The sequence below is a fragment of the Hippopotamus amphibius genome, chromosome 10 (genome assembly GCF_030028045.1).
Source record: "Hippopotamus amphibius kiboko isolate mHipAmp2 chromosome 10, mHipAmp2.hap2, whole genome shotgun sequence".
NCBI classification, from domain to species: Eukaryota; Metazoa; Chordata; class Mammalia; order Artiodactyla; family Hippopotamidae; genus Hippopotamus; species Hippopotamus amphibius.
This window is the reverse complement of record NC_080195.1, coordinates 29,595,675-29,617,161: the sequence shown is the minus strand read 5'-3', so window position 1 is coordinate 29,617,161 and position 21,487 is coordinate 29,595,675. Positions and strand designations below refer to the sequence as shown.

At 42.5% G+C, this 21,487-nt stretch overlaps 2 protein-coding genes across 4 annotated transcripts in view; one reads left to right on the top strand and one right to left on the bottom strand.

Annotated features, from left to right (window-relative positions):
- Window positions 1-16,520, top strand: part of NSD3 (nuclear receptor binding SET domain protein 3) — a 94,347-nt gene extending 77,827 nt beyond the window's left edge. For 2 of the 3 annotated variants that reach the window (XM_057697651.1, XM_057697649.1), the window contains 8 exons: window positions 3,860-4,062; window positions 4,761-4,873; window positions 5,417-5,686; window positions 11,277-11,393; window positions 12,989-13,130; window positions 14,990-15,096; window positions 15,631-15,835; window positions 16,240-16,520. In XM_057697651.1, coding sequence (XP_057553634.1) covers window positions 3,860-4,062; window positions 4,761-4,873; window positions 5,417-5,686; window positions 11,277-11,393; window positions 12,989-13,130; window positions 14,990-15,096; window positions 15,631-15,835; window positions 16,240-16,481 — 1,399 coding nt within the window. In that variant the 3' untranslated portion in view covers window positions 16,482-16,520. The remainder of the gene's footprint in view (window positions 1-3,859; window positions 4,063-4,760; window positions 4,874-5,416; window positions 5,687-11,276; window positions 11,394-12,988; window positions 13,131-14,989; window positions 15,097-15,630; window positions 15,836-16,239) is intronic. The other variant, XM_057697650.1, reaches the window with a different exon arrangement.
- A 129-nt stretch (window positions 16,521-16,649) lies between these two features.
- The window catches only part of DDHD2 (DDHD domain containing 2), a 37,481-nt gene continuing 32,643 nt past the window's right edge, over window positions 16,650-21,487 (bottom strand). The window contains exon 18 of the mRNA XM_057697655.1: window positions 16,650-16,781. The gene's annotated coding sequence lies outside the window, so the exon portion shown is untranslated. The remainder of the gene's footprint in view (window positions 16,782-21,487) is intronic.

Sequence of the window (21,487 nt, the reverse complement as noted above, 5' to 3'; positions counted from 1 at the left end):
CTAATACATTTTGGAATAAAAGGTTTCATGTGGATAGTGGGGAAGAGTTTTTTTGCATCCTAATTAGATTTATGTTAATTTCTGATCTCTGATAAAGTTAAGAGTTTATACCCTGGCCAGAATAGCTCTTTTTACCCCTAAATCTGGTCTATTATAGTTCTAGCTAGAAACTCTAAACTATGTGCAAAGAGAGAGCTTTTTAGAATTTAAAGAGATTATTTCATTAGGAACCTTTAGTTCTTAAGGAATGAAGCAAGAAATACGTGTGATTGCAATTATTTTAGTAAATCTTTCTCCTTTTAAGAAGCCTATTTTTAACAAGCCTTCACTGAACAGGAATAGCAATATGTTTTTTAAACTCCGTGTTCTACATTTTGAGGCATATGTTTGTCATTTTACTAAGAAAATAGATACTGTTCAAGTGAACACAGTAGAGTTCTGCTTTTCAGTTAGCATCCTAAGTATAATGTCTCTGTAGAATTTCAGACATACTGTAATTTTTTTTTAACAAGGGCTGTGTTGTTTTCTGTTTTAAGTACGCTGCTTGCTTACCTTTTTAACCTTAAAATCTTCATTTTTAGCTGAGATAAGGGGCATGGAGAAGCTTCCCCCGCCACAATTTTTTTTTAACATATGACAGGAAACCCCCAAGTTCTTTTTAAAAAAATGGACAGTTTGAATGCATAAATAATTTTATACTTTATGGCAAAAGACATAAAGTTTTGAAAGGCAAATATCAAAGCAGGGGAACTCTTTTACACTCTCAGTAAGAAAAGAAAAATACCTTCCCTAGAAAAAGGAGCAAAGAAGAGAAAGCCAGTTTGCAAAAGAACAGCAAATAGAAAATAAATGTGTAAAAAATGTTCAGGCTCACTAAAAGTCAGTGTACATTGGAAACAAAGAGTTTATTTTTCAGTTATCAGATTGGCAAAGGTTTAAGAGTAATAATTTTGCAGCTCGGGAGGGCCTGGGGAGACAAGCGCTCCCGTGCAAGGAAGGCGTCACGTCACGTATCAGAGTTGTAACTGTGCACCCCTTTGACCCAATGCTTCGCCTTCAGGGAGTGTTTCTAAGGAACAAAATTGGACAAATGGGCAAAAATGTTCTTATAGGGGTGTTCAGTGCGGTATTTCTAATTGCAAAAATTTGGATAATCCAAGTGTTCAGTCAGTAGGGGATATGTCACATAAATTGTAGTGTATCCATACTGTAGGACACCTGGAAGCCAACAGGAAGATGCAGGTGCCTACAGCAGCGTGGGAAGAGGTTCACAATATATAGTTGATCTTAGGAAGCATGTTAAACAGTATCTATATACATTCTCTCTCCATGTGTTTATACAACTTTTAAAAATTGTAGATCTAGATATGTTTTTATTATTACCTGGAAAAAAACATTAATGCTAATAGTCTGCGGCATGGGATTATAAGGGGGAGGCATTTTCCCAGTTTTTCTGTTTTACATTTCTGCATTGTTTTAATTTCTTTTTAAATTTTATTTATTTATTTATTTATTTATTTTATTTTCCTTGTTGGGTCTTTTTTTGCTGTGCATGGGCTTCCTTTAGTTGCGGTGAGCGGGGGCTCCTCTTCGTTGTGGTGCGCGGCTCCCCATTGCCATGGCTTCTCTTATTGCGGAGCACGGGCTGTAGGCATGTGGGCTTCAGTAGTTGCAACACATGGGCTCAATAGTTGTGGCTCACAGGCTCTAAAGCGCTGACTCAGTAGTTGTGGCGCACGGGCCTAGTTGCTCCACGGCATGTGGGATCTTCCCAGAGCAGGGATCAAACCCGTGTCTCCTGCATTGGCAGGCAAATTCTTAACCACTGTGCCACCTAGGAAGCCCTTAACTTTTAAAAGAAACACGTTGCTTTTTTTTCCCATGAAGTTGCATTTAATCATTTTAAAGGTATATTTTTTTTATTGAAGCATAGATGATTTACAGTGTTGTGCTAATTTCTGCTGTTACAGCAAATTGACTCAGTTATACACACATATACATTCTTTTTTTTAATATTCTTTTCCATTATGGTTTAACCCCAGGAGACTGGATATAGTTCCCTTTGGTATACAGTAGGACCTGTTGTTTATCCATCCTATATATAATGATTTGCATAAGTTTATTTGTGTTGTATTTTAGATTCCATACATATAAGTGATATCATATGGTATTTGTCTTTCTCATTCTGACTTACTTCACTTAGTATGATAATCTCTAGTTGCATCTATATTGCTGCAAACGGGCATTTTTCATATTTTATGGCTGAGTACTATTCCATTGTATATATGTACCACATCTTTATCCATTCATCTGTCGATGGGCATTTAGGTTGTTTCCATGTCTTGGCTATTGTGAATAGTGCTGCTATGAACATAGAGGGGCATGTATCTTTTCGAATTATAGTTTTGTCCGGGTATATGCCCAGAAGTGGGATAGCTGGAGCATATGGTAGTTCTGTTTTTAGTTTTCTGAGGAACCTCCATACTGTTTTCCATAGTGACTGCACCAGCTTACATTCCCAGCAGCAGTGTAGGGTTCCCTCTTCTCCACACCTGCTTCAGCATTTATTTGTAGACTTTTTAATGATGGTGACTCTGACTGGCACACATTGCTTTTATAATTAAAACTATATATCTTTCCAGGAGGGGAGGGGTGCAGGTTTGCAAATAATAGATAAGACATTCCTGGATAAGAAATATCTAAAACAGTGTAAGGAGCCTCCAGTTCACCTCACAGGTGGATCCCTTAGTGATTGCTGTCCAGTCATCATTGCACGAAGTAGTTATGTTTCCAGTCCTGTCCCAAATCCACGTTTATTATGATCTAAGATGAATTGGATTCTCAAATACACACTGATATAAATTTAGTACATTTGACCAAAACGTATTTATCCTGGTTGATTAGAGAGTCAGAAAATGTCAATTTGAATGGGCGTGGGCATTCTTTACTGTAGCATCAGTTTATACCCAAATGATTCCTTTGACTACTAGGAATAAACTTTTACACCTTGAAAGACAATCTTGGTATTAAGAATGTCACGTTTGGGGACTTTCTAGGTGGCACAGTGGGTAAGAATCCACCTGCCAATGCAGGGGACACGGGTTCGATCCCTGCCCCAGGAAGATACCACATGCCGCGGAGCAACGAAGCCCGTGTGCCACAACTAGTGAGCCTGTGCCCTAGAGCCCCTGAGCCACAACTATTGAGCCCATGTGCTGCAACTACTGAAGCCCACGCGCCTAGAGCCCGTGCTCTGCAACAAGAGAGGCCACCGCAATGAGAAGCCCACGCACCACAATGAAGAGTAGCCCCCACTCACTGCAACTAGAGAAAACCTGTGTGCAGCAACGAAGACCCAACACAGCCAATAAAATAAATAAATAAATACATACATACATACATACATAAATTTATTAAAAAAAAAGAATGTCACATTTGGAGAAAAACATGGCTTTTCTAGAACTGAAATCTGACTTGGAATACTAGTGGTAAATTCCAATTCTTAAGTTGTATTGTGGGTTCATTGTTACTTCATTATTATGCTTTATTTTCGTGATAAACAGTCTATTTTCATGATATACATGATATACATTAGTTGATATTTATAACAAATTAATTTTTTTAAGGAAAAAACGAAATTGAGTGTTCAGGGCCCACTTTGGTCTGTGTTCACTATTTCATTCATTAATTCATTCATCAGTGTGTTGTTAAATGGCGTGTGGTTTGGGCAGGATTAAAGATAAGTGAGGTATTTGTGTCCTTAGAGTCTGAATAAAAATTGCAAAGTACAAAACCTCTGTTTTGGGGCTCCTGCCAGCCACGGTAGAGCACAGTGCGATTTCCATCCTCCTGCTTTCAGATGGTGGCCGGCGGAGATCTGCAACCCCCGGTCCGTGCCACTCAACATCCAGGGCCTCAAGCACGACCTGGGGGACTTCCCCGTGTTCTTCTTCGGCTCTCACGACTACTACTGGGTACACCAGGGCCGAGTGTTCCCTTACGTCGAGGGAGACAAAAGCTTTGCTGAGGGACAGACTAGTATTAACAAGACCTTCAAAAAAGGTACGTTGGACCGTGTTCACAGTGGCTCAGAACTAACACGCCCGTGTGGATCTGTGCACACCTCCTAACCTGCGTAGGACATGTTTCTGGTGTTAGAGAATTTTCGCCAGGTGTTATCATCCAGCGTCCATAAGTTTCCCATCATGTTACAACCACATCACAATCCAGTTAATTGGAAAACTACATTCAGTGTAGTAGACTGTGCTGTGTGCGTGAAAGGCATTTCTTTAGTGATCTTACTACAAACATAGAGATTATTCTGGAAATACACAGTCTTCTTAATCAAGTGAAGCTCCTTTGCCACAGAAGAGCAGGAAAAGCTGCCCATGAAGAGCCTTGCAGCTGCTTTTGCACCAAGTTGCCAGGAAGTGTAGCTTTCTGGGTAAGAGTAGGGTGAATGTAAACCTGGTCCGAGGTAGAGAGCTGCTCTCTGCTTCACGTGGATGCCTCTGATCACTGAATGGGACCTCTTCGAAGCAGCTGTCTGCACAGTGCGCAGTGCTCAGCGGTACAGGAGTTATATCCTATTTCAGGATCACCTTATCCTGATGGTAAATGGCTATTCCCAGAATAAAATGTTAAAAAGAAACCCTCAGGCTGGATTCAGTGCATTGGGAAGGCAGGGTAAAACGACTCTCCTAATGGTTTTTGTCATTTGGTTTCTGGTATTTATGTACTTTGTTTGGTCTTATTGGCAGCATTGGAAGAAGCTGCAAAACGTTTCCAGGAATTGAAAGCACAAAGGGAAAGTAAAGAAGCACTAGAGATTGAAAAAAACTCAAGAAAACCCCCTCCTTACAAACACATCAAAGTAAGTCTTAACCTGTGCAAACGTTGCTGTTTGACAAGATGAAATGCATTGCTCTCTTAGTAGTTAGAAGGCCCTTGTCTTGTAAAAACTCTTGCCAGTTCCCACCCAGTCTTCTGCAGAACAACCTGAGAGCTCAGGGAGCCAGGGCTGCTGCCCTGGGAGGGTGGGGGCTCTGAGGGACACCACGTTTGAAGTGGAATCCTGTTCTCGCTCCATCAGCTCGTCCCGTAACCAAGTGAGAATATGGGGATTTAGCCCCTATTCTTTCGGAGAGCCCACAGTTGTTTTCACTTATGAAATTGTCATCAACTGGCAGAAGGAGAAATACACAGGATAAGTAAGTGAGAACTCACATCAGGTTTTGATATTTTTGTCAGCTAAGGAGAGGCAGCTGTTACTCTTAGCTTATTCATGGGAAATTATGATCCAGATAAAGAGCCTCCCTCGGGGCACGCCACAAGGCAGTAGCAGCGCCGAGGGGGCCTGGGTGTTTCCGATGTCCTGTTCAGATTCCTCCCTCCCACTTGTGATTTTGTTGTCCAGGCTAACAAAGTCATAGGGAAGGTACAGATCCAGGTTGCAGACCTGTCGGAGATCCCCCGCTGTAACTGCAAGCCGGCTGACGAGAACCCGTGCGGCCTGGAGTCCGAGTGCCTGAACAGAATGCTGCAGTATGAGTGTCACCCGCAGGTGTGCCCGGCGGGGGAGCGCTGCCAGAACCAGTGCTTCACCAAGAGGCTCTACCCGGATGCGGAGATCATCAAGACGGAGCGGAGAGGCTGGGGCCTCAGGACCAAAAGGAGCATTAAGAAGGTAGCATGGGGCAGGGGCAGTGGCGGAAGAGACCGGGACCGGTGCCTCTTAAGATGCTTCACTAAGGATTAAATACATGGGGATTTATTCCAAAATTTTGAATCTTCCCCAGTTGAGAGTTTGGCACTTCTTGAGCAAAGAAGAAGTGGTAAGAAGAGATAGTGATAAAACACATGTAACCTTTGGGTTTCCTGTGATCAGTCATAAATAGGAGGAGGGACATTGGTCATTCTATTTGAAATAGTTTTTACTTGTTAAGCGAAATAGATTTAAAATAGGTGAAGGAAAAATAGTAAAGTTAAGAACGTAGTGGGGTAGAAACTAGTAACCCCAGGACTTTGCTCCAACATCGTAATTCATTAGCCCTGGTCAAGTCACTTAACCTCTCTGAGCCTCAGTTTCTTCATCTCTAAAATGGACATAATAATCCCTGCCCTGCATATTTAAGAGTTGTTGCTAGTCTCAAACTAGATCATACGTACAGAGGCAACTAGAAAAAGTTGAGGTCATTAATACTTACAAATTATCTTCACTCATTCTTCGAGGCAATTTTTCAAAGCAGTCTCTTTGTTTAACACAAGAAATGCATGTCCATTGTAGAAAATATCTTAATGCAAGTAACTCAGAGAAAATTGAAAATCACCAGTAAATCCTACTATTGGAACAGTGGCTCTCAACTTTTAGAGATCTTGAGAATCTTCCGGGATCCTTGTTAAAACAGTGTCAACTGAAATACTGGTGACAGGCCTAAATAATCTGTCTTAAAACAAATCCCCGCCTGCCCCCACCTCCACCCCTCCCTGGCCTGCCAGTGTTAGAACTTGGAGCTGTATTCACTGAGAGAAGATGGGCCTGGGGGAATTTAAAATTGCTCTTGGCACTTTTCTGCCTTTTAAAAAATCACCTTTGTAATAAAGAAATACCACATAATGTAGAAAAGAAAATCAAACAATACAAAAAAGGTAATAAAGAGTGAAATTTCTCCTTCACCCTCAATTCCTGGTCCCTTCACCAGAGACGAGCATTGATCATAGGTTGGTACGTATAGCCTGTTAGAACTTTTCTATGCAGTTATACATCTAAACACACATACAAATACGTATTCACATTCTGTATTTGTAGGGTTTTTTAAAGATAAAAAGAATCATACATGTTATACTTTTTTCCCACTTAACGTATCAGAAAACTGTTTTTATGGCAGGACGTACAGATTTCACCTCATTCTTTAAGTCTCATGTTCCGTTGGAGAACGTGCCATCATTTACTTAGCCTGTTTTCCAATAAATAAATATATACATATGTACACACACACACACACGTTTAAATTCTGTTGATCATCTGTCATCTCTCTCTGTAGGTTAGATTGCTTGGGTGAAACACTCATTCAGCACACATTTGTTCAGCAGCTTCCCTGTGCCCGGTACTATTCTAGGCACTTGGAAGACAGCCGTGAGCAGGACACCTTTGTGGGTCCACCAGGGACAGATGAGAAACAGACACATGATGCCGCATACCACCGAACGTCAAAGAGGGTAGGGGTGACAGGGATTGGGTTAAGGCAGATCTGACCTGGACGTGTGAGGGAGGAAGGTGTGCAGGTGTGCGTGGGAGAACAGGCTGGAGTGAAGGCCTTCCTGCTCCAGGACAGCAGGGAGCTGGAGAGGGAGCCCAGGAGGGCCGGGCGGGGGAGGGAGGTAGTGAGGAGAGAGGGGCCCCGTCGGCCACGGAATGGGAACTTCTGACGGAGTTTAGTAGGGAGGGCATCCGTCTGCCTCGGTGTGTTCGTTTTCTGTTATTACCACAAACTCGTCAACTTACAGTGTAACACACAGTGTTTAGCCCACAGATCCTCTGGGTCGGTGCCTAGCCAGGTCCTTTACGTGGGGCTCAGCAGGTTGCAGTCAAGACACTTGCTCAGCTGTTGGCACAGTGCTGTCTTCGCAGTGCTGGGTCTGAGAGCGTCAGGTGTTTTTGGTTTGGGCTGCTGGTGGTGGTGGTTTTGCTGCTCTTGGCTTCTAGAGGCTGCCCGCAATTCCCTGCCAAACGGGTTCCCCAACAGGGCTGTTTGCTTCTGTACAGCCAACGAGAGGGAGAGATGCTCCAGTAGGATGGATGCTGAAGTCTTAATGTAAGAAACTCGCGTAATCACATCCTGTCACTTGGGCCATGTTCTGTTGCTTAGAAGCAAGTCCCAGGTCCTGCTGTCTCCAGGGGACGGGCTCACACAATGGCGTGACCCCAACAGGCAGGGGTTTATAGGGGCCACCTTAAGAGTCTGTCCACCACACCTGAGCTTCAGAAGGATAACGTGGGTTGTACTATGGGGAATTTATGAATATGGAGAGAGAGCGATAGAAAGAGACCTTTACAGTCGAGGAGAGACGATGGTGGCCTGGACTAACTCAGGTGGTAGTTGAGCAGAAAAGAAGTGGTTGGATTTCTGACATGTTGAAGGTAGAGTCAACAGAATTTGCCAGTGCATTGGGTGTGTGGATGGGTTGCTTGGTCAAAGGCCATCTGCATTTAGGATGTCATTATATAATGCACACGTTTTGATATTACTTTGATGCCCTGCATATCACTTGCAAATTTTTGCTTCTGATTTCAGGGGAGTTTGGGGAGCCATCCTAAAATCTACCCAGTTTAACACCATGCTAACATCTCTTAATAGTGGTTACATTTACTCTAAATCATGTTCTAAGTTACTAAATTAATTATGTAATCGAGAGAAAAGAAAATATGATCATGATTATTCTTAAGCCCTTTAGCAGTTGAGGAATTGCTAATGTAAGACAATTGGTGTTTTACAAAATAGCTAGAAATATACAGTCACTGAACAGCATAATCGTAAAGACTTTGTAGCAACATGGAGAAGGTTTGGGTACACTTAGGAGACAGAAACCAAATAGCAAATTGAATGTACACAGTCATTCCCCGTCTTTTCACACATAACAAATTCCTAAAAATGTGTACCAGAGTTAAACAAGGGACTTCCTGTTGTGAAGTGGTTTCTTTCTCAGAAATTAAAAAAATTGTATTAAGTACTGAATCAAACCCTGTCTTTTTGCCGTTGCCTTTAAGGATAGATTTCTAACATTTTAAAAGTTTTTTTGTTTTGTTTTTTGGCCACGCCGCGTGGCTTATGGGATCTTAGTTCCCCAACCAGGGGTTGAACCTGGGCCCTCAGTAGTGAAAGCGTGGAGTCCTAACCACTGGACTGCCAGGGAATTCCCTAAAAGTTCTTTATTTTGTTATTTTTATCCACAATTGAATTCACAGTTAATGGTTTTAAGTCCAGTAAGCAACAATTTGAGGTTAAGGATTTGTCACTTTTTGGATGCCTGAAACATTTCATTTACAAAATAGCTAGACATTTATTCACAGTGGTATCGAGTTTATGAGACGCACTCCTCCTGTTTGATATCACACTTTCACCTTTCTAGATTCACCAATTTTCACAGAATGGTAAATATAAACCATAATAAATGGTTTTCAGGCCTTTAAAGCCACAGAACCCTTTCTTCAAATGAAACCTGAACTTGAATCCCAGTATGTAAAAAAAGTGAAGCAGAGCTGATTTGATTTAAATTCTGCTCTGCAGGTTTTCATTAAAGAAAACTTGCCATAAAATAAGGTAGCACTAGGTGGCAGTGCAGCCAAGATGGCAATGAAGTCTCCTACCTGTGAGGGCGATGACACCACACAGAAGTGCAGAAAGTCTTCAGCAGCCGAGGCCCAAGTCCAGACCGGGTGCAGGAGAAGCCGCCCAGGGCCGGCAGTGCGTAGTACACACGCGTGCAGAGGTGCCTTGTCGCGCTGCTGCGGTAGAGGTGAAATGCTGCTCTGTTCTAACTCTGTCAGAGCTTGTACAGTCCATTAAAACAGGGCAGAGAAGAAGCCAGGGGTGCACTTGCATGGTGACCAGGCCCCACTGAAGCGAGCGTGTGGCAGCTTGAAGCAGACGGGGCCCCCTGCCCGGCTCACCGACGGCCGGTCCGCCGCCCAGGTGAAGGCTGAGCCGCAGGTGCCCCCGCACAGCCCTTCTCCTATACAGAAACCACAGTCTTGTCTTTTTATCAGTAGAGAAAGGACTTTGGCTTATGTTCTTAATGATTCATCAAATTCAGAAACTATAATATGGTACTTCTCTCGAGATGACTGCTGCTCTCAGCTCTGTGGCACTGAGAGCTGTGAGAAAGGCTGGTGAGAATTTGTGTTGGGGGCAGGGGAGGAACACGAGTCTGGTAAGACTATAAGCGCATACATTTTAATTTACTTCCTAAGACATTTCTTTGCCTCAAAAATGTATTGGTAATACCAGTAAGTCCTGTACCTAGCACTGCTGTCCTAGATTGAATCAGCCGTGCTTTTGAGGTGAAAGGGTTAATGGTTATACGTTTATAAACACGAAAGGTTGACTGTACTGTGTTCACACTTATTTAAAAAGGAGCTTATCACCACACACCTGTTAGAACAGCAAAACAAAAAATAGGGACCTGGAGAAACTGGATCTCTCATACCTAGGGGGGTGCGGTGGGAGTGCAAAATGGTACAGCCACTCTGGAAAATAGTTTGGCAGTTTCTTAAAAAATTGAACGTATGCTCACCATACGACCCAGCATTTATCCCAGAGAAATGAAAATGTCTGTCTACACAGAAACTTTATCAGAATGTTCACAGCAGCTTTATTTGTAATAGCCAAAACTTGGAGACCATTCAGATGTTCTCCAACCGGTGACTGGCTACACAAACTGTGATGTGTCCCTGCTGTGGCCCAGCACTCAGCAGTAATAAAAGAATGAACTGTTCATACACACAACTTTGATGGATCTCAAGGGAATTAGGCTCAGTTTTTCTTTAAAAAGCCAATCTCTAAGGGTTACATACTGTGATTCCATTTACAGAATACTCTCAAAATGGCAAGACTATAGAGTTGGAGAAGGTCCTACTGTGTAGCAAGGGGAACTATATTCAATACCCTGTGATAAACCATAGTGGAAAAGGATATCAAGAAGAATATGTATATCTGTAACTAAATCACTTTGCTGCACAGCAGAAATTAACACAGCATTATAAATCAACTACACGTCAATAAAATAAATTTATTTGAAAGTGTAGATACAGCTGATTCACTTTGTTGTACAGCAGAAACGGGCACAATGTTGTAAAGCAATTATACTCCAATAAAGACCTGAAGAAAAAAAAGAAGAAAAAACTGTAGAGCTGGAGAACAGATTAGGGGTGGAGGAGGGGTGTGGCTCTGCAGGAGCAGCACGGGGCGTCTGTGCTTACGGAATGTCCTGTGTCTTGCTTTTGGTGGTGCTTACCTGGCTCTACACCTGGTAGAAGTCCATAGAATTACACACCTGCACACGTAACACACGTCTGCGCACAAGTGAGTGTACGTGAAACAGTGAAATCTAAATAAGTCTTGTGGGTTGTACCAGTGTCAATTTTCTGGTTTTATTTTGTGGTTTTATTTCCAGGAATGTTTTTGGTTCCTTCTCTTGGGTTATACATGTGGTGTTAAGGAACACTTTCTAATAGAATACACTCATTGTACCTTTCTGTCTCACTTGCTCCTCTGCAGGGAGAATTTGTAAATGAATATGTTGGCGAACTAATTGACGAAGAAGAATGCAGATTGCGAATCAAGCGAGCCCACGAGAACAGTGTAACTAATTTTTATATGTTAACTGTTACCAAGGTAAAATTGCTTTTTGTTTTTGGTAAGAAAAAAAGGATTTTTTGGTTTAGTTTCATGGTCTTAGGTTGAACTCGGTTTCCCTTCTCTAATTTGGTTTTTTCCAAGCAAATTATAATGGTCTGCAGTAGCCAGTATGTGTCCCACTATGCTTGTTATACCAGGGCACAGAAGTGATTGATTCCTGGCGCCTTGCACAGGTCACATGAAACACACTGTGAGTGAGAAGATGACTGGGAACAGGGTTGACACATGTGGGTTTGAGTCCCAGCTCTCAGTCACTGAAGGACTTGGCCCTCAGTTTCTTTATCTCCTAGGGAGAGAATCAATGCTAAGTTATAAACCAGCAGTAAAGTTATGCTTTAGCAAAAATTCTAACTGTAAATATACATTTAAACTTTTATTATGAGTTAGGAAAAATGAATGTGTCAAAAGAAAAATGACAGTAAAACTCCTGGTTCAGTACCTGTAACTGTGAGTGCTATTTGATGCACGTTACAGCAAAACTATTTCATTTCATTTCTTCAGCAGTCCTGTAGAGTGTATAACCTTTAAAAATTGTACATCTGTAACTTACATAGTACTATACACCAGTAACTATACTTCAATAAAAGATTAAAAAAAAAAACAGTCCTCTGATTTACAGAGGGCGAGAAACTGAGGCCCAGCTTTGAGTGATTAGTTGGATATCTTGTTCCAGTTTAATGAAGAACCAGGACAAGTACCTGTGTTTCCTGTGTTCCAGGCTGTCTCTAACACTGAGTCAGAATAGCTTTAAAAGAACTAGAAATCATTTAAGAGAAGTACGGTTTTAACTGATGTGTTATTGTTTGAAAGTTGTACCACTTTCCCGAACATATACTTTATAAAATATAAACTGCCATTTATCTGTGACTGCTGAGGGCCCTGAAATGCTAGCCTCACCGCCACCGACCCCTCCAGCCACCGGACAACACTCGGGAGGCTCCATCCTCTAGAGCTTTTCCAGATTATCAGAGTTTAAACCCAGGGACGAAAATGTTGAGCTTTTTATGGTATTTGAACTTTTGCTGTAAGTAAAAATAGACTGTGAAGACTGTGTCCCAAACTCTAGCCCTTCCATCAGTCAGATCTCCCAGTCTTCATTCTGGGGAGAAGTTTCTCGTTTTTCCTTCCTTTATGGCCTGAGCGCTCATCCATCTGCCCTGCTACCAGTTTTGCTTCTTGCCCAGAGCAGGAGAGGAGGGCTGACAGCAAAACACTATAGTCCCATCACAAGCAGCGTCCAATCTGAGAGCACTCCGCTCACAAGATACCTTTCCTTAAGCCCCTGACCAGCTGATCTTCTAAGTGGCATTATTCTGTGGTCTGTTTGTTTCTAGAAACAGACTTTAAAAGAAACTAAACTCCACTTTGTCCTACTGGCTTTGACTTGGTCATCATGCAAAGTAGAGAACTTAGGCAGTTGTGCCGCGAACACGTTTTCAGTGTCGGTTGTCAGGCCTTGGCTGGCTGCAAATGGTGCTGCCTTGTGGCTCTTGCCTGAGTTGGATGTTTCTCAGACACGGTGATGCTCTGTTTTATGTCAAAGGAACTTTTCCTCTCTTTTCTTTCTGAAGGACCGTATCATTGATGCTGGCCCAAAGGGAAATTATTCTCGCTTTATGAACCACAGTTGTAATCCAAACTGTGAAACACAGAAGTGGACAGTGAATGGAGACGTTCGAGTCGGACTTTTCGCTCTTTGTGACATTCCTGCAGGTAAAGGAACTTGCTCCCTTCCCAAGAAGCAAGTGTGTCTCTGAAGGGAGGACATTCTTTAAGTTTTGATGCTCAAGTATTTATTCAAATAAGATAAAGAGCTATATTTAGAACTGCTATCTGCCAGTAAGAAGTAAAAATCTGTATCCTGCAAGAGGGAGCTTAGTAAGAGAGGGTATTACAGCCTTCAGTGAGTTTGTGATCCTGCTGAATTAATTCTCCAGATTCTTGCTGTCTGTATAGTGTAACCAGATGCATAAGCTTTCGGTGTTTTTTTTTTTTTATGTTAAAAGTAATTAACCTGTGTTAATAACATCAACTGGTTTCTTTGGGGGGGGGGGGGTGTTTTTTTAGTTAGAAAGATCATTCTGCTTCAAATTAGACATAAAAAGCTTCCCAAAGCAGAATTACTGCTTTTGTTTTTTCCTTACCCACCCAGCATCATAACAGCAAAACTTAATTTCTCGTTTTTAAGTCTGTAGAAAAATGGGTGGGAAGAGAAGTGCTGTAGCTAAAGGATTTAAACTTCGTTTCTAGCACCCCGTGTGGATTGCTAAGGCTCAGCTAAAGAAAGCCTAGACTGGGAATTCCCCGGCTGTCCAGTGGTTAGGACTTGGTGCTTTCACTGCGGGGGCCCCGGTTCAGTCCCTGGTTGGGGAATTAAGATCCTGCAAGCCGCACAGTGTGGCCAAATTAAAAAAAAGAGAGAGAGACACAGCGGAGCAAGGTCGTGAGGAGAGGAGTGCTTGCTGTACTGCCTCCATTTCTTCGGCCTTCAGTTTCTGCGTCTTTCGCAGGGCTTCCAACAGCGCTCTGTTGGGACAAAGCATCCGGAGGTTCACAGCCTCTGTGGTCCGTAGGAGCCACTATGAGGAGGGTCCAGGGAAGAATTTACCATTTTCAGTGGAAAACAAGTGGCGGTTACTAGCTATGATGACTTTGTACCTTGGGTCTGGTTTTGCTGCACCTTTCTTTATAGTGAGACAGCAACTGCTTAAAAAATAGTGTGAAACAGATATGAAGAGGAGCATTTTAAAATGTGCAGTCTCTGAAAAAAGGAATCGAACTCTTGAATTCAGCATCCTAGATATGTTTGTAAATAAACTCATGGCATAAATCCTTAATGCCTTTTCTCTGAAATATGAAACATGATAATTGAGATGTGCTTTTTATTTGGGTAATACTGTGTTATTAGTTCCTTAATATGTAAATGATTTAGCTTATTTCTTGGTCTTAAATTCTGAATTTTAATTTTTGATTCCTGGGTCAGGAATTTGTCTATAATTCATTATAAAAGAGAAATGCAAACTTTAAAAAAAAAAAAGAGAGAGAGAAAAAGAGAAAGCTTGAACCTCCTAGTTTGAATCCCTGGGTCTCTGGTGTATGTAGTAAATCCTGCATTTTGAACTCTTTTCTGATCATAATGTAAGGTATTAATTACTGGGAATGGTATGGTCATGACAGTTCCGTGGTCATGTTGTTCATTCAGAAACTAGTGTAAATTAGTTTTAGAAAAGAGAGCTAAACTAGAACCGATTTTTCTTGAGCACAGATTTCAGATTCTTGGTCTCTACTACATAGTCTTTGACCACTTCAGTGAAAAGGATATGATGGCCTTTGTAGAATATTTATTTTTGCCTCAATCATTGGTGGATGGGATGTTTTCCTTGAGATCTTTTGTTCTTGTTTTTTTTTTTTTTTTTTTTTTTTTTCCCCATCACTGTCTTCAGTGCGGAACATGGAGGAAGGGTCTTCGTGTCAGGATTACATCTCTTCTTTCCTTGTGAGGGTGCATCTTTGACAGCATTTCTCTCCCCCAGGATTTGAGTATGAATAACTCTCCCTCTCTTGTGTTCCAGGGATGGAGTTAACATTTAATTACAACCTGGACTGTCTGGGCAATGGCAGGACAGAGTGCCACTGCGGGGCAGACAACTGCAGTGGTTTCCTGGGCGTGCGGCCGAAGGTCAGTGGTGGGGGGAGCCCCAGGCTGGGGAGGGGGCTGTTGAAGAAGCTTGTCTGGGGCTATCTCAGGGAATGCCGGCCAGCGGAACCAGGTGGAGTTTGTGGACCGTCAGTTGTACTTACCCGAGATTTAGACTCCATCTTCCCACCAGAGCATCTCTTAGTAAGAATTAGGTTCTGAAAATGTCTGTATTTCTGATTGAATTTGAAGTTAGCCAGATCTTTTTCAAAAACTTAAAAAAAAAATTCACAGTATCCTAAAACCCACTGAATTATACACTTTACATGAGTGAATTTTATGGTTTATGACTTCTGTCTCAGTGTCTTTGCAATTTAAAAAAAAAAAAGCACCCATTCAAAGGTCAATGAAAATGAATTATTTTTATTATAGTTCTGTTACAGGATAAGCCCTCCTGGTGTTTTAAGTAACTGAACAACAGGTGAATTTAAATGAACATGAGGTTGTAGGATTTTCCTTTTACGTAAAGCTTCATGCACTGTGATCATTAAAACTGAGACCCCTCTCTCCTGCCAGTCGGCATGTGCATCCACGACGGAAGAAAAGGCAAAAAATGCGAAGTTAAAGCAGAAGAGACGAAAAATCAAAACAGATCCCAAGCAGCTGCATGAAGATTACTGCTTCCAGTGCGGGGACGGCGGCGAGCTGGTCATGTGCGACAGGAAGGACTGCCCCAAAGCCTACCACCTGCTCTGCCTTAACCTGCCTCAGCCGCCCTACGGTGAGCCCTGCTTGCAGGCCCTGCGCGACTGCATCTCTGCCCACCATGCGTAACTCCCCATGTAGTGCCGTCTCCCTCGTGGGGCCGTGGGATCAGAAACGTTGGAGAGAACGAGCAAGAGAAAAACCTGTCTTAGTGCAGATGGGGGATCCTGTGGGCCCGCAAGGACTGGCATCTTACTTTTTGCTGCCATAGGTGGCAGCTGGTTCCTAGCTGCGTTTGGGGCAGTAGCTCAGAGCCACGCTGGCAGGTGCCCCCAAGACCTCTGCTGGCTGAGGTTTGGAGTTGTGGGCAACTGCGTTCAGTCTCCAGGATGAGAGGAAGGAGGCGGGGAAGCGGGGTGTCTTGTGGGCAGTGGAGACAGGCACTCACTAGGCTCCTTCCCTTCTTCCCACCCTCACTAGGAAAGTGGGAGTGCCCGTGGCATCAGTGTGACGAGTGCAGTGGCGCAGCTGTTTCCTTCTGTGAGTTCTGTCCACGTTCATTTTGTAAAGATCATGGAAAGGGGGCCCTGGTGCCCTCCGCCCTGGAAGGCCGTCTCTGCTGCTCTGAACATGACCCTGTATCTCCTGTGTCACCCGAATACTGGAGCAAGATCAAATGTAAATTGGAATCACAAGATCACGGAGAAGAAGTCAAAGAATAAACGGGCGGTGATTTCCTTCTTTTTCTTTTTATTTAAATGAAAAAAGGAAACGAAAAAAAGAGAATGCGTTAGTACCAGAAGAGACTGCCGCAGTGCACACAGCCTTGGCCGACAGCGCTGCCTTATGAAAGCGAAAATGGGGAACCAGTCTGTGCAGGCAGAAGCCGTTGGTGGGATCTGGTTTTTCAGTTTCGTCCTGGCGGTTTGGGGGTTCTTTTGTGGAGGGTCAGAGTCCCTTGGTCTTTTCTTGCCTTTTACTGTGCTTCAATGCCTTTGCAGCTGGAAAAAGAGATGTCTTTGCTTTTAAAATAAGAACAAAGAGAAAAAGTTTTGTTAATGAGATAAGTTTTCTGCTCCTTGGGTGTGAAAAGCAAAAGTAGCCATCATTCCTTTATTTATTTTCATTTTTAAAAATTTTAAGTGTAGTTCAGATAGTCTAATATCTGTGTGTGTGTGTGTGTGTGTGTGTGTGTGTGTGTGTGTGTGTGTGTTTCTTAAGTAGGAATTGCAGAAAGCCCTCTAGGAAAGGGTATGATGGTCTTATGTACCTCCTTCCTGAGCACTAGGGAGGCCAACTTTGCTTTCCCTTCCAGACGCCTCTCGTCGTCTTAGAGAAGGGCTCTGTGGAGCATTGGATCTGGCCTCTTGAAAACAAAAGGCCTCAGTGGATATTACCTCTGTGGTCTTAAACTAGGTGGGTTTTCTCATGTAACTTTACATAGAAAGGTATATAATGGGGTGGTTGGTGTTTTGTTTTGGAGAAAAAAAGAAATGGACGCCCTCACTGAGTTAGGAATGTTCTCCATTGATAGTGGGTGTTTTTAATGAAGTGCGTTTCTGTGGATATGAATGTGGAGTTAGGTTGGTCATTCCCGTTGTCTTGACGCACTGGTAAAGGCAGCTAAAGGGAGAGGAAAGGCACAGACCAAAAGTTGGATCAAATAAGCACCACTTTCTATCCAATTTAGTGTAAATCCTGGTCTGACTTGGAGAGAATTACGGGCATTTTGTTTTGTCTCTGCTTCCTTCTCCCAATCACATGTTCCCTTTGTCAGCTGACCACTCAGTCACGTTTCCTGGTGAAACCTACACAAATGAATTTGAATTGTATTTGAATAGATCTTTTTGTTTAGTTCCTAATTTGGGGGAGAAAGGGGTGGGGGCATCCCCAGGTTATATGTAAACACTTTTCCAGTACTTAAACTTGCCCCCACTGAGGAAGGGGAAGCACTTGTACTTCTACAGGGTAAATAAGCCACAGAAACACACTTCATCACAGGAAGCACTTAGGGAAAGCTCCCGAGAAAGCAGTGTTAGCGAGAATGGTTGGAGCTCACAGACGCAAGTGAACCAGAATATCTGCGCACGAAACTCACTTGCTTTTCATGCTTAGGAATATGTAAATTCCAGGATGCCCTGTATGAGTTCATTAGTCCTGTCAGACATTGTTGTAACACTGTACTAAGTAGAAGCCTAGGGTTAGCTTGACTGTACGTTAACTTTTCTGTAATTTTGACTGCTAACAATGGCCGGTACCCGGTAGCATTTATTTTCCCTCAAGAAGTACCCAGTGACCTTATATAGGCAGGGAAGGTAGATGCTCCACAACATTCCTTCAGTTGTGTTGTGTGTTCCTTTTTCTTAGCAGCTTAGAGCTCTTCTCTGGAGAAAAGAAGAAAAAAAAAATCTGTTTTGTGCCTGTTTTTCGTTTTTCTTTTTTTTGGTATGTAAATGTGCAATTATACTGAATTTTTTCTTGTTTAAAAAAAAAACAAAAAAACAAACAAAAAAAAAAAACACTACAATTCCTTTACTTAAGCACCTCAACTGCCATTTGCCTGATTCCAGCAAATAATTCTGAGGTAACTTACTGGGCCTCCAGTGATTCTGTTGATTAGACATGGTCCCAAAAGAAAGAGCAAGATAGAAAATGCTATACGTATTACCAAATGCAACTGCTACAAGTCACATGAATTACAGCTCACCAAAACACTAAACTTTGCTCTTGAGCAATTATATAGTTTGATGTCCTTTTAAAAAATAATTTAAGAAAATCTAGGTTTTATCATACTAAAACTTTATTTTATATATGTATATGATAAATGTTTGCTTTTTTAAACTTACTAACACGAAGCATTTCCTTTAATATTCGAAACGGTATCCAACATGAAATCTTATCTCCTTGCTTTGTTTTGGACTTTGTGCTATTTAATATCTGATGACTTTTCTATGGTAAGCCAGGGTATATCCTGTATACTACAAATACCTTAGGTTTAAGTATTTTTATGCAGTTTCTTCATTGCGTCACATTTTGTTTGTGCATCTGTAACAGAGCTCCGCTGAGATTTTTCATTTTGGGGGGTGGGTGGGAGGGGGTGGCTAATAGGATTGTTCTGCCATTTCAGAAATCAGGGTAGAAGACAAAACCGCTGACCGCAGCTCTGGGGTCTTTGTCCATGAGTGTCCTTTAATGGTCTAAAAAGTGGTTTCAGTTGTGCCAGTGGCCAGGCACTCTTTGCACACCTCGGAGTGTCACCTTGTTTATGTATTTAAAGGTGCAGGCTGTGGAAGCAGAAGAAGTTGTACTTTCTGTGCGCATAGTGTCCACACAGTGTGCTTCCCTGAGCTTCACCAATGAAATAAGTGCAAAAGACATGTCACTCACTCATAGCTGGAAATTGTTCTTTGTTAACTTCTAAATCTGTCTGTGGTCAGAGCATAAATGGTTTTTAATTCTGGTCTGAAAATGAAATAACTTAAAGCAGCATGGGATAACAGTGGTATTTTTTTAACCTTCTATTGGTTCTTTGGTGGAAGAAGCGAATGTAAGATTTTTGATAATCAGCATAAATCTTCAGAAGTTGGATCTGTAACACCTAGAGGTGAAATCCTGGAGGCCTTCCAGGCCCTGCACAGGAGGGGGTGTGAGGAGTCTCCTGGGAAGGGAGGGGCGGACGGCTCCGCATTCCTGGAAGGCGGAAGCAGCTGGAGGAAGTGAGTCACTTCCTGAATATCTAATCAGGGCTAAAGTTAGGAGTGAGGTGGGTTTTATTTTCATTTTTCTTTTAACAAGTTCCCACCCTATCCTAATTCTCAAAAGTGCTCTGGCCTAAGCTATAAAATAGGCTGACTTTTAGAATCATTGAAACTTGGAGATTTCTGTGTCTGCAAGTCAGGAACACATCTAAAAACTTTTTAAAAAATTAAAAAAAAAAAATTGGGGGTGGGGAGGCTGCTTCCAGCCCTCTGCTGCCATTTCCACAGAGTAGCTGGCAGCGCGCCTGTGAGGGACGCTGTGAAACGCCCGACATCCAGATGATCACGTAAAGGACTCTCAGGCAGGGCGGCTGTCAGACACCTTTCTTCGCTGACTCATGAAGCGGAGTTTTCCTTTCTGAGCAGCTTGTGGCATGGGGTGTTCCAGTCAGGGTCCCACCCAGATCTGCAGCTTGGAAGCAGATGGGCCAGCCGTGTGGAGCGCGGTCTCTGGACTCGCGGGGACTGGTTGCTTGTCTCTCATTTCATTTTAAAACATAAAGCTCTTCTTTAGCGTTCACCTTAAAGTCAAGGTGCTGCCGCAGGCCATGTCCCACTAGGGTAAGAAAACAAGTTACCGCGGCGTCCTGACAGCTTGGGAAGCTCACCCTTGATGTCCTTCCACATTGGGGAGCTGCTTGATTGCTGGGCAGTGCAAATCAGACTTGCATTACTTCTTCAAAGGTTGACGTGTCCAGCCCCCTCTTGTCCGGGCTGCTGCAGACGTGAAGTGATCTTTTGGAACAACTTCCTTTGGCCTCGGGCAGGCCACCTAGAATTGGTCTCTGGTAATTTGTAAACAAAGAGTAGAACTCGCTTCCGTTTTCCAGATTTTCCAGATAGGCTCGAGAATAGATGGAAGAGTTGGAAATTTGTATATAGTGAAATCTAACCAACATTTATCTGGGGTGGGTACAGGGAGAAAGGGGGTTACAGTAGGGTAAGGGAGGGGAAGGATGATGTTTACCACAGGTACGAAGTAGTCACTTTAACATTGAGACCTCTGCCTCATTGAATTCAGGTTTTTTAAGTACTTGAAACTCCTCGGATTCTCCTTATTTTACAGTTATTTTTAAATTTATGAAGTAGAAAGCATTGTTTTGTATACTGTTTTGTCTCTTACCCTCTTGAACTTGGATTAAAGGCGAAGTTCTGCAGACAGGAGTGTCCACAGTAGCTCTCAGACTTGGTTCACACATTCGGGGAAGAGACTCCTGCATGAAATACCAGCAGCATTTATACGAGTATTTCATATGTATGTTCTTTATTTTGTTATTTGTCAACCCTATCCCCAAGCACCTCTTCTTTCCTTTTAATATATGCCTGTGTAGGGAAAAAACAAAAATTTGCACTTATGTTACACTCCTGAAATCCTGGGTGTAACCTGTGTGATTTCAAACCCATTTCCCTTCTTTTTTCGTCAGTCCATTGCTTAAGTGACAAGTTCAGGTGCGTGTGGCACATATGTACGAAGGAGGAGGAGGAAGAGAATTACCTGTCCTTCAGTAGCGTCTCAAAGTCATTAATGTGTAAGAAAAAGGGAAAAGAATAGTTGCCAAAGTTATTTAGTCAGTCCTTCGTTTTCTTATGTGACATCACTGCATCTGCTGATTGGTAAGAAAGCACCCTTGGGTTTCCCTTCCCCACCTGCCACAGACTTCTGATGTGTGCGAATAGCTCTACGTACCCATCAGATGACCCAGTTTAGAAGCGGACTGGGTAAAATTGGATTCCGCTTTGTTGTCACTAATATTGCTCTTTACCTCCTTTGCGCTGTCACATGCCCTATGTTAAAAAAGAAAACCATGTTGCAGCTGATAACCAAGATGCTAAACGATGGTTACAACTGGCTAATAATTAGGTTCTTTTTATATACGAGGGTGTGTGCGTAATTGGAACTGATGTGAGAAATTCATTTGTATCCACTTGTGATATTGCACAACAAACACAGACACCTACAGATTGTTTTC